The sequence below is a fragment of the Dicentrarchus labrax genome, unplaced genomic scaffold, assembly GCF_905237075.1.
Source record: "Dicentrarchus labrax unplaced genomic scaffold, dlabrax2021, whole genome shotgun sequence".
In the NCBI taxonomy this organism is placed as follows: domain Eukaryota; kingdom Metazoa; phylum Chordata; class Actinopteri; family Moronidae; genus Dicentrarchus; species Dicentrarchus labrax.
The window spans coordinates 9,410,776-9,423,805 of record NW_026136718.1 but is presented as its reverse complement, the minus strand read 5'-3'; the positions used below and the strand labels follow the sequence as shown (position 1 = coordinate 9,423,805).

At 38.9% G+C, this 13,030-nt stretch overlaps 1 protein-coding gene across 1 annotated transcript; it reads left to right on the top strand.

The window, feature by feature from the left end:
* The first annotated feature begins 234 nt into the window (after positions 1 to 234).
* acer1 (alkaline ceramidase 1) lies at positions 235 to 7,588 on the top strand. Its single transcript, XM_051377402.1, has 7 exons — positions 235 to 364; positions 1,984 to 2,096; positions 2,273 to 2,387; positions 3,656 to 3,794; positions 4,890 to 5,027; positions 5,124 to 5,261; positions 5,861 to 7,588. Exons 1-7 carry the CDS (start codon positions 358 to 360, stop codon positions 6,036 to 6,038), a joined length of 828 nt encoding a protein of 275 aa, XP_051233362.1. The 5' UTR covers positions 235 to 357; the 3' UTR covers positions 6,039 to 7,588.
* Positions 7,589 to 13,030: the final 5,442 nt, after the last annotated feature.

Here is a 13,030-nt window from a genome sequence, read left to right as displayed (position 1 = left end):
GAACAAATTGGTGCTAAAATTCTCATAAACCCACTCTTATTGTGGAGTTTATGCCATTATTAGAGTTTAAACTTTTTTTTTAAACCTCACTTTATAGTTTATTTCTCATAATATTTCTCAAAATAAGTGTTTACTCCTATAAAGGCGGACATTTGATGATTGATTTTCTCCTTGCTGACTTATCATTGAGCGTGAAAAAGTTCAGCGTGCTCATTAGTGACGTAACAGCCTCGTGCAACAGGCTCGGGAGCACGTCAAAAGCTCCGCCCACCCCCCCACTATCACCTGTAGGGCTGTAGTACCACCTGGAGCAGAGCAGAGCAACACTGACGGGCTGGAGGCTGTGACAGCAGCACCATGGGAGGTAAGACCCACTCGTACTGAGACCATAAGTTAACTTATTAGAGCTTTATTATTCTTCATTATTAAGAATTAATTTGACTTTTAGGCTCTTTTTTACGACTAGAAAAAGGTGTGAAACTGTCACACCTTCAGTATGAAATCACTAGAATATTCCTGTTGTTGTTCCAGACACTGACTGAGAGTGCATCAATAGAGTTTACATGAGTCATAAGTCAAATTATTGCTGTATTAATGGGATTACTGTGGCATAATGACAATCCAATAGTCAGTATTCACTCTACTGTATTCATTCTCTTATAATCTACTGTTAATATTCAAAGTACACCTGTATAATCTATTGTAATACAACAGTCCTGCCACAACTTCTACATTTACAAGAGTTTATAATGTTCAGTTTCTGGTGACATTGACATAAAATGTGTAAATTAAATTAGATGTTTCATTGAGTTTAAATGTGATGTTGTTCTGGACTACATTATGTTGAAACATGTTTATTACCTTTACTGCTTTACTTTTAATATGTATTCATAAGAAGGGCAGAATATTAGAAACTATGCTATATATGTTAAGTATTTGTAGTATAAGTTTATTATAGGAATTACAGGAATTTTAATTAACTACAGTGTTTTTGTCTTATTTTATTTATAACAAATGTATAAAAAATGTTTGTTATGTTTACTCCAACTCTGTAACATTATACCCGCTTATGTAGTATTTCCTGACTGGTGACTGCGTGCAGCAGTTGACTCTTCACAAAGAGATTTCCTCTCAATTGTGTAATGTCTTCTGTGCCTCGTTAGAGTTTTAATAGGAAATATCATCACTGAGGGTTAATCCAGTTTGCATTATGGGAAGTGCAGGTTGCAGTGTTTTTTGGAGTTTAATGTGAACTATTAAAGGTCAGGAGTGCAACGCTGAGGAGGATTTATTAGCACAAATAGAATATAATAATCATAAGTATGTGTTAATTAGTGAATCATCACCTGAGTGTAGGAATCCTCGTGTTTTTGTTACCTTAAAATCAGACGTTTTCATTTATAGACGCCGGCTGTGAGTCCACAATGTTTCTACAGTAGCTCAGAATGCAGAAACCAAACCACTCGCCGTAGGCCCATTTGCGTACAGCCTGTTCTCATTCCCAGGTTGTCAATTACAGACAAAAACAGTGTTCATTTAGTCGCAATCTGCACCACTAGATCCCTCTGAATCCTACAGACTGGTACGTTAAAAGGTCAGAATATCTCTGCTTCTATTTTAGACCAATTAGTCTTTAATCTGCCCTCACTGGAACTCCTCTTTCAGCAAAGGATCATTAGGATGTTCTTCAATCATATACTCATTTAACACAATTTATTGTTTATTTATTCCCTTTCTCACACTCATTTTAATACATTAAATGACTGTTGTGAAGGTTCTGAAAAATGTGCAAAGCCACATTTGAATACAAATCTAAATACAACTAAGAGGGGAGTTGAATCTGATTTCCATAAACCACCTATACAAATACTCTGCCAGGCGTCCGGGGATAAACACCTATTTTATCTGCTGTGGCAACAACTGACACGCTGCAGGTGTGCTCTTGATGTGACCTATTGTTTCCCCCCTCTCTCTGTCTGACAGGCGTCTACTCCAGTGAAAAGATGGCTGGAGCTTTCTCGTACGAGAGTTCAGAAATCGACTGGTGTGAAGACAACTACAGACACTCTGAACATGTAGTGGAGTACTTCAACACTGTACGTACTTCTTCTCTATGCTGCAGTGTTTATGTCAGCGCTTCCCTCCAGGAAACACAATATAATCAGCTACTTTTAATCTTGTTTGTCTTTTCTTGAATAAGAAATTAACGTCTGAGCTCGCAGACAAAAGCGCAGGTTGGCCGGTTGATTGATTCATTGTTTTTTTCCTGCAGATAAGCAGCTTCTTCTTCTTCATTATATCTCCCATCATGCTCTACCTTCTGCACCCTTACGCCAAAGAGAGGAACCTGGCAATTCACTTGGTCTGGTTCATGATGATTTTCGTAGGTCGGTCACTCTTTTTTTTCTTTATTCATACATTTCAGGTTTATATTTATCTGTCTGTCTTTGTACTTTCTGCAGTTTGAATCTCAGGAAAGGTCTGTTTACATTAACACGAGTGATTCACTAAGCCATGAATCATGAATTGTTGTTTTTGTGACTTGTTGGTTCAGTTATGATTTGACATGATGCATAAATCACTGTGTTTTCACTCAGTGTACATAATGCATACACAGATTAAACATTACACGCCTGCAGAGTACAAGTATTTCATACCAGCATTGTGGCATAAAGGACAGACTTAAGAAAAACCCCAAGATGTTGGACTTCAGCTACAGAAATGGGTCACAAGACAAACTAAACAGACTCTTTAACAAAGCGGTCTACTTCCAACAAGGGCTGCGGGAACAGAAATCATTTTTCGAACACAAATGAAAAGAATTCAGTGGTTACAGTTTCACAGAAGTGAATATTTTCAGGGTTTCTTACTCTCCATTTTCACAATTTCACAGACCAAACCATTAACAACAATCAATAGATCAACTCATCATCACCAGCACATCATCCAACTGTAACCAGTCTGAGCAAAGAATAATCACCCTTGCTTTAAGTGAATAAACGAGAACGTAAATAATGAGAGCACAGATTTGTGTTTCCTCTCTCCTCTTGCAATCCCTGCAGACTGCACAGTATCAGAGGCTGGATCTTGTTGACCAGCTGCGTGACCAGCCGGAGGAATTTGAGCCCTAAAGGCCAGTTCAGACCAAATGTTCAGAACGAGAATAGCAAGTTGAAACTAGCTCGCGATGCGGCATTCTGAACACCTCTGTACTTTTAGCGACTTTTCAGGTTTTTCCTGTAGCTGGATATTATTTAATATATATAATAACAGTTGCATTTAACTGATCAAACGATAAAAACTCTCAATGAAATGAGAGGGTTGAGAATTTGGAGCCGGGCATGGGTACATTTTTAAGGCCTGTGGATGAGAGGAGCCTCTCTTGACATTTCGGCCAGCTGACAGTTTGTAACTGACTGAAGCAGCTGACTTCGCAACGAGCTGATTGGCTGTTGAAACAGGTGACAAGCTTAGTTGTACGCGACGCCATCAACCATCTTGAGTCGAGATGAGTTTAGTCTGAGATGGGCTTAAAGTTTCCCCTTATATGTCTCCCTCTCCTCCTCAATCCCCCATTTCTTTTGTGTTTTCTTCTCTAATATAATGAAATCATGATTTGTTTCACATTAAAACAGACGGTTCTCTCTCCTCGCAGGGCTCTTCTCGGCATACTTCCACATGACGCTCAGTTTCGTTGGCCAGATGTTGGATGAGCTGTCGATCCTGTGGGTGCTGGCGGTGGGGTATGCTGTGTGGTTCCCCCGCAGGCTCTTCCCTTCCTTTATAAAAGACAGGTAAAGCTACCGTACAGCAATCAACCTGACAGCTGAGTTAGTCAGATGTCTTTGTTTCTGTGTGTATTCAGTGGTAATTCATATCTCCATGTGTTACTAAGGACTCACACACAGCTCAATAATCCCTTAATAAGGCAGAAATAACAATGACGGAGCGTTTCTGATGCACGACACTCTGAAACCTAACCTGTGCTGGCCGAGGAGCCTGTCTGACCACCCCAACCGGAGTCATTGTCACAGAGACACAATGTGGTGCTGCTGCCCTCACCTGAATGTGACAGAAAGCGGCTCTCGCTATTGTGAAATATGTGAGCTCCACCCCAACCTGTGTAAATATTTAACCACAAGGAGGGGGAAAGATCAATTCAAGTTTAATGAGCACCTGAAAAGAATCCCACAGCCCCGAATCAATCACCTCACGTTGATTTTTCAAAATAATGGGTTGGTCCACCTGATACATTACTGAAAACTTGTCTCAAAGATATGTTGATCTTCTTGCTCCTACAGTTGGATGTTTGAGCTTCACTGTACAGAATAATGTATGTGCAGAGTTTGACACTAGAAGGATGTTTTCACATTTGTTTGCTGAAAGTGGAAAGTTTCTCTGTGCTCACTGAAAATACAAATGTGATGTAGAAACTTGAATGGATTTACAGTAAAGAAGGAGACATCTTGTGTCCAGCAGGAAAAACTTTAGAAATGAATAGAATTAGCATATTTATAGATTATGGAATTTTTAAGGACGTTGAAAGAGTAGAAAAAACATATCAGAGACACAGACTGTTTTTATTATGTCGTAATACATGTCTGGAGGAGCTCTTTAACATATCTTGTTGGAAAGTTACAGAGTTCAGTTAAAAGGATGTAACATGAACCTGAACACATGTTTTGATCCTGATCAGTCTTTTGTTATTGAGTGTGTGCCAGAAAAATCCAGTCCAATTTTATTTATTCCTTCATATCACAGCTGTGCAGCGCACCGTGGCTACAGAAACATCCTTTAAGAAACAGTGGAGATAGGAAAGCAGAACAGTATAACAATAACAGCGTACATCTCTTAATAGCTTCTCTTCTGTTCTCTGTGTTCATCCACAGGTCGACGTTTTCGAGTCTCGTCCTGGTGGTCACCGTCGTCACCACACTGTCGTCCTTTGTCAAGCCTACAGCCAATGCCTACGCTTTAAACTGCTTCGGCCTCCACCTGCTTTACGTTCTGGGTGTCGAGATGAGATGGTATGAAAACTCTGGTGCCCTTCGGGGGGAAATCTGTAACTGTTTTATGGTGCAGTTCTGAATTGTTATTACAACCAGTTTTGTATCTTTTCTCAGCTGCAATGACCAGAAGGTTCTGCGACTGGCCAAGCTGTCGGTGGCTCTGTGGGTGCTCGCCATCTCCTGCTGGATTAGTGACCGTTTTGGCTGCAGCTTCTGGCAGAGGCTAAACTTCTGCTACCTGCACGGTATCTGGTAAGTCCTGGTTTACTTGTGTCCCTTTCCTTTCTTTTCTAGTCCTGTCCTTACTCTACCTTTCTTTTCCTTTAATTCCTTCCTCTTTATTTTCCAACTTGCAGTTGTATACTACTAATACATTCAGTAAGAAACCTAATGCCACCTGAATTACAGTTTTAATCAACATAACAAGGAAACACATCTTCAAAACGTTTACCGGCAACATATTTCACAGTTTTCCCTAAAATATCCACACTTGCAACACAATATTTGATACTAAAGGAAGTGTTTTTTCACTGCAGTTAGGGTAAGATCTTTTTTTGTTTAATTTAGAATAAGTCAATATTGACTTGAAGCACACTAAAGGGTGTGTTTACTGTAATCAAAGCCAGAATCTTTGCCAAACCCAAACTAAACCACACACAGGACGATATCTGGTCTCAGGTGTCATAGACTTTCACCCCAAACACCTCTCTACAACTTTTGTACAATCCAAGAACTTTATATTCAAACACCAAATTAATAATACATACATGTAATTTCTTAGAGACAGGGTTGTTTGTTTTTTTTCAAGGACATGCTCATGTGTATTGATCTCCATTATCTGTATCCTCCAGGCACATTCTGATTGTGATAGCTGTGGCCTATGGCAGCACCCTGATAGCTTACCTGGACGCCAACTACGAGATACCGTACTCGCTGCCCGGCCTGCAGTACTGGCCCTGTGATAAATGGGCTGTTGGATTACCTCACATCGTCTTGAAGGGCACTACCAAAACACTGAAACGGTGCTAACAGAGTTAAAGGTCCGCTTTAACTTTGGCAAAACATTTCACTCCTGTTAGTACAACGTCACCACAAAAATGACCTGAACCTCCCGAACTGATTGACGTGTCTTTTAAGACCACACAACGACTCAATCTAAGTTACGATAGTTTTCAGATACTGTAAAAGGAGTGTTTACACCATGGATGGATTACTGGATGGGCGTACTGGGCACAGGCCTAAGAGCCCAAATGCTCAGGAGGCCTGTAAGGGTCAGAGCTGGAGGGCAGCTGATGATGAACCTCTGTGGAGATGTTCACGTTTATATACAAGATACAAATAGGCACCCTGGATGAATGAGGAAATAAGAGTGTAATTGTGTGTATTTTAAGGAGTTTTTCTTTATGTGTGCTGTGAATTTATTTTTAAGATATGAATGCACATTTTGATTTTGTACATGGTGGAATATATTGATATATTGATTTTCTACTGTCAGTCTTCAGTGCGACAGTTTTTTTTTTTTCGAATGAAGCACTACGATTGAATGTGTTTACATGGTGTTTTAAGATACATCAACATGTGGTAGTTGCACAGTCATACAGGGGCACGTTGGAGCTGTGTACTCACCTGAAGTGAGTTTTGTTCAATTTTGAATGAATACCAACTAAGTAAAATTATAATTATCTGTGTAGTGATGTGTTAGATTTAAAGCTTTACTGTTATTTTATTCTGAGGATATTTATAACCTTTCAGTATCGCATATTCATCAATATCAGATCATTCCCAGGTCAACTTCTCAGGGAAAAGTCACACTCGGGACCTCGGAAATATGACTCCGAAGTGCATTTGTATGGCTGACCACAACACATGCAAATCTTTTTCTTTTGTACGACTGATTCATCAGTGGACTGTTAAAAGCCTTTCTGTTAAAACAAGCTCCTGATTTTGGTGATGTTTTCAGAATATTCAGGTACATCGTGCCTCCATTCACATGTCCTTTCCTGAAAGATACAATAGATACAACAATGGATGTTTTACAAAAAAGAAATGCACACAGGCACTCTATGCACTTCAGTGTTCAATAGTGACCTCCTGTGGGTGGTGAGATATCCAAAAGTAACCTGTGCTTCTAGAAAATCTTTGATTATTAGCTGGTGGCAGCCAGATGATAAACTAAGAGAAATGTAAGAAATAAAACATGTGTTCGCACTAATTTTAAATGGCTTGATGTTAAAGTTACTTATCTGTAACTTTTCAGTATCCTGATTAATTCAAGACTGAAATATCTCAACAACTATCGGCTTAATTGCCATGAAGTTTCGTTCAGACATTCATTTTAAGCGGTTACTAGCCGAACAGGTTGGAAACCGGCGTTGAAAACTTAATCGTTCATAGATAGAAAAGTGTTTTGTGCACATTATTTATCAAAATGTTTGTTGAGGTTTTATTGAAAAGCCTTGTAAGGACACAACTGTATATTTTATTATGATGGAAGAATGATAATTCTGGGTATATGTTCTTTCCTAAGTTGGACAAGATTTAAAAAACAATAACAATAAAGTTCTACAATGTGTGTGAAATCTGTGAGACGTGGCTTCATTTTGTATTTCTCCCGGTCTCCCCGACAAATTGAAAAGGAGGATTTAAAGGTTGATGTCTCAATACAAGTGGGAGCCCTCTTGTGTCTGACAGTCAGGTGGGGCTTTTCTTTTACTCGGATTTGACTGCGAGGCAGAACTGGATCAGTTTGAGCGGCAGGAGGAAGAAGAGGAGGCACCAAGCCAGTGAGAGAGTGGTGACCTTCTGTCCCATAGCTGAGGCCTGATAATCTCACATCAAAGTCTGAGTGCCACAGAGACTTGACTGCAACAGGCCCTCACTCCCTGACTCTGTATACAAGAGAGGTCTTCAATCAGGAGACGTACTGCTTTCTTTCAGATGTACGGAGCCATGGAGTGGCCATTAAGAGAATAATATATATACTGAGGCAACGTTTTACTACATCGAGAACTCGAAATGCTATCGCGTGTGCATGATATACAGTTGGTTCTCACATTTTTGATTAATTAACAGACCAGCTTTTCTCCTCGTAGCACGGTTGGATTTCAGAAAATGAGATAATTCAAGTGGGTGAGAGTAGTGAGAATACTCTTTCTCTGACTGACAATGACAAAGTTCAGTGTGCATGCTTCAGGTATTATAATGTGAGGAATGTTTTGCAATATATATATTAACATGGTGATTTACAGCTGTGTGTGACTTTGTATTATGTGTCCTGTCAATCTATATACTGTCCTGTTTGTTAAAGGTCCAGTGTGTATGATTTAGTGACATCTAGTGGTGTAGTTGCAGATTGCAACTTGCCTCACCCTCCCTTTCCAGGCTCAAAGTTGATATTACAGTGGCCGTGAAATGTGCAAAAAACACAATCGCCTCTATCTAGAGACCTCAGAGTTTTTGGTTTGTCCCTTTCCGGGCTACTGCAGGAACATGGGTGTTCAACATGGCGGCCTCCAGGGAAGGGGACCCACAGCATCTGTAGATATAAAAGGGTCACTATAAGGTAACAAAAAGAAAACAATTCCTGTTTTCAGGTGTATTTAGATTCTCCTAGATGTTACACACTGGACCTTTAAAGATCAAAACTGAAACACAAACTGTTGCATGCAAAAAAAAACTGTGTCACAGCTTTTTGAAAGAGGTATTGGATATTTGTCAATCGGTTTGTTTAAAATCAGTTAACCAATAATTCAGAAAGGCATCTAAACGTAACTCCAGAAATACAACAACCCAAGTAGAAGGTTTGTTTTTCCTTCTTCCATGTTTAAGTATTGCCCCACTTCGGATTGGCAACTGATAGCAGGAGCCGTGAGTAAATATTGTATAATAGGTCATCGTAGTGTAGTATCTCTGTTTTTGTTTTGTTTTCTATTAGTTGGTATGATATATTTATTTATTTATTGTGGACTAATTAGTTTCCCACTGAGAAATTAGTCTGTTGTTAATTATTTTGGCTTCAGTTCCCCCTGACAAAAGCAGTAAATAATTTCCCTAAAGCACAAACTGAAATGAAGAGGCCAGATTCTGCAGGTGATTGTGTCCGAGATGATAAACTACGACGGTGCTGGTGTGCATCCAAATGTTTTTCTCTCTTCAGGAACCCGGCAAAGAAGGAAGTGGTGGTTGCAGCCAAGCCGCACAAGCTCTGAAAGGACTCTGAGAACAAAGCTACCTCCAAGGAGCACAACGGCAGAAGTGGAAGTGGCAAGAGTTGTTGTTATTGTCTGGAAAGTGCATGTGCAGACCAAGCCACAGCATTACACAATAAGCAAATATAATGCCAAAGCATTGTCTGCATGTAGATGTTCAACAGCCTCCTGTCTGCTGAGGAGATCATTTTAAAATTGTTTGCGGGCGACCACAGATAATAACCAGTGGAAGATTGACTGAAATGCTGATACTAAGTAGAAGTAGAAGATCTCTGAGGACAATGTTTGTGCGCCTGCAGGCTGCCACCCGCTCTCTCTCTCTCTCTCTCTCTGGTGTTCAGCTGCGATCCATTAGGCAGTCAAGATCTATGATCCCTGATTTGTTGCAAATATCACACATATTTCACTTTTCATTGCAGACGCAGTTGTGCCAGATGTGTATTCTGATGATCTGACAGCAGACTGACATAAAACAACCATGTCTGCAGATGTAAACCAGAATCAACTGTATTACTTTATTATTAACAACTATATGGACACATACAAGGAATGCATTATTGCTGTCAGTGTTACAGGATAGAAATAAACATACAGCTGATAACAAGGACAACACTATAAAGCTGTGATCTTTACAAATTATACTGAAAAGAAAACAAAATGTTTATATCATTTTTAAGTTTAGGTTTCATTTGTTTTGTGATTTTCTCAAAAATCACATTTCAGATTGCTACCAAAAGTCAGCATGATTTTATATGTGTGTTTTGTGCCTGTGGTGCCAAAAAAGAGGAGGAGTTATGCGTCAGAAGAGTAATGAAAAGAGGAAGTCATCTATTCAGAGAGATATTTTTACCCACATTGCTTTTTTGATGTATTTCATGTGTTTCTGCAGGTTTGATCATTTTGTGTTTTTATGTCTTTGTGTTGCCGATAGCTGCGACTGGAGGCATTTTATTCTTGTGATCTCAGGAACGAGGCGAGCAAAGTTCTTCAAACTGGACACAAACTTTTACTCATACTCAAGGATGAACTGATTAGAGTTAAATGTCAAAGGTCACTGTGACATTACAGAGCACTTAAGAACTGATGAGCATAGTTAACAATTGGTCGGACAATGAATCAGTGACAAAAAAGGTCAAAAGTCACCTCAGAATGACAAACATGTTGTGGTCATAACTCAAGAAATGATGCAGTAATTATGACATAAGTTCACACAAATGTTCGATGGGAAACAACAATGAGGTGATGACATTTCTTTATCCAAAAGGTCAAAGGTCAACCTCACTGTGACATTATTGTTATTATTCAACACCACAATCGTAGGAACAGAAGGGGAGATTGTGACCTCATTTCACAGTTACACTGGATCGGTGAATTCGGTGATTCCAGTAAACAACCGAGAGAACAATCACCAGCACAGTGCAGGCTTTCATCTTTCCATCTCATTCATTCTGCCTGTCACTTCCTGCCTCATTCAGAAGTTTTGAACATCATCTGAATCACGTGACCGCAAACAGCGTCTAATGGAGGCGCCTAACTAATCGTGCTCCTGTGAGTGAGTTTCACCCACAGCAAGAGAAACCATTTTGTAAAGCTATACTTCATAAGAATCCATCTTTACGTGTAGCACATGTGTACATGATCCTTTATTAATCAGTTCAGGAGTTTATATCCACTGAAATCATATATATGTATCATTAATATAGTGATAACTTACATTTAGCCAAAGAATACACTTTATTTAAGTATTCACCACATATAATATATGAGTCTGGACAGACATGGATGTAAACTAACAAACACAACACAAGGTGGTAACTCTAGTTTTGTTTCCTCATCTAAGTTAGGACACAACTGTTGTTATCATGTAAAACTAATAATATAATTTACTGTAATATCTACTGAATATTCTTGATTTAAACAACAACACACTTTTTAATTTTAATAAAACAATGTTATGTGTGTGTGTGTGAAACCAGTGGGCTTCGTTTTGTAATTCTCCCTGTCTCTACATATTGAAAAGGAGGATTTAAAGGTTGATGTCTCAATACAAGCGGGGCACCCTTGTTGTGTCTGACAGTCAGGTGGGACTTTTCTTCCACTGCGAGGCAGAACTGGATCGGTTTTGAGCGGCAGGAGGAAGAAGAGAAGCCAGTGAGAGAGTGGTGACCTTCTGTCCCATAGCTGAGGCCCTGATAATCTCACATCAAAGTCTGAGCGCCACAGAGACTTGACTGCAACGTTCCCCTCGCTCCCTGACTCTGTATGAGAGAAGTCTTCAATCACAAGACGAAGCGGTTTTTTTTTTTCACGTGAAAAACATTTGAAATTGAACCGGAGTAAGATCAGTGTAACAACCTGTGGTGTTAAGAGGTTTAGAAAAGCTTTATCTCAATGCAGAAACTGGACAAAAAACTTTTAGATTCCTCATTTAATTGATTGATTATCATATCCCAACTTAACATTGGGATATAAAGGAATTAGCTTCTCATGTCGGCTACAATGCGTTGCCAACTTTTTTGCACTAATTATACTGACATTCAAATGTTTGCTTTTCACCAGTGACTGAAGAAGTATTCAGATAGTTTACTAGTTAAAGTAGCAACACCTCATTATAAAAATACTCATTAACTAACACTAATTAATACATAAATTCAAAATACTCATTATACATGCATTAATGGCCTCTGACAGTGTTATATTATTATTAAAAAGGGCCTCAAAATTGTAAAATTGTACTTAAGCATGGGTAATTGGGTAAATTTACTTTCAATAACTGCTTTTCAGTGGGTTTGTTATGCTATATGTTATATTTTAAGGCTGGTTTGTAACACAGAACCTTTGAGAGTCAGAACATGTGCGATCTTCCTCATTGAAAAAGGGGAAATTGTGAACTTGGAAAATTCAACATACTTTTATTGTAAATAAAAGAGGATTGTAAGACATATAAAGTTGTATGTATAAGATAAAAGGCCTCATAGTGTTATTGATATTGCATTTACCAATGTAAAACCCATACAGCTCTGTTTGAATTGTAAAATACACATAAGGCAAATTGATTAATCTGGGTTCGATTGGTAGGATTTTACATTTTAGGTATTGCAGTTAATCTGGTAAATGCATCAATAACACTAACAAATAAGGTTAAATCTTACTCAAACAACTTAATATCTCCTTCAATCATCTTTTATTTACAAAAAAATATGTTGACTTTTCTCAGAAGTTTTCTCAAATTTCCATCTTTTCAGTGAGTTTGTTTTATTATTGCTTTATTTAAAAAAGGTTTATAACACAGAACATCTGGAGATCAATGAGGAAGATCCCACATATTCTGAGAGTGCACCAAGAAAAAGAAAAAAAAAGTGGAAATTGCAAACTTCCCAGAAAACATTTGTCTGTAAATGTGTAAAACATACTAAGTCGTATGAGTAAGATACATATTAAGCCTCATTGTTAGTTAGTTATCGATAATGCATTTACCAGATTAATAGCTAAAAGGTTACACACAGAAAAAACTAAACAAACCCATACAATCGAGCCCAGATTAATCAATTAGCATCATGTGCATTTTACAATTGAAACAGACCTGTAGCCATTGGGACACACTCGCTGTCACTCGAGAAAACCACCAGAAAATGCTTTAATTGTATTTGCAGCCCGGCGCAAGCCCCGCCCCCCGAGCGCTCCGATTGGCTGCTTTCAAGAGTGCTTAAAATCCCAGCTCCCTGATTGGCTGCGAGAGCTTTCTGTTTTGGTTGCCTGCCAGCAGCCGTCTGGATAGCGGGAGGGGGGGGAGAGAGAGAGAGAGAGAGAGAG

Bases quoted from the DNA above. Each gene is read 5' to 3' on its own strand.
- acer1 (XM_051377402.1), top strand. The intron at 2,388-3,655 runs GTCGGTCACTCT...CTCTCCTCGCAG, and splicing joins GTTCATGATGATTTTCGTAG to GGCTCTTCTCGGCATACTTC. The intron at 5,262-5,860 runs GTAAGTCCTGGT...TGTATCCTCCAG, and splicing joins TGCTACCTGCACGGTATCTG to GCACATTCTGATTGTGATAG.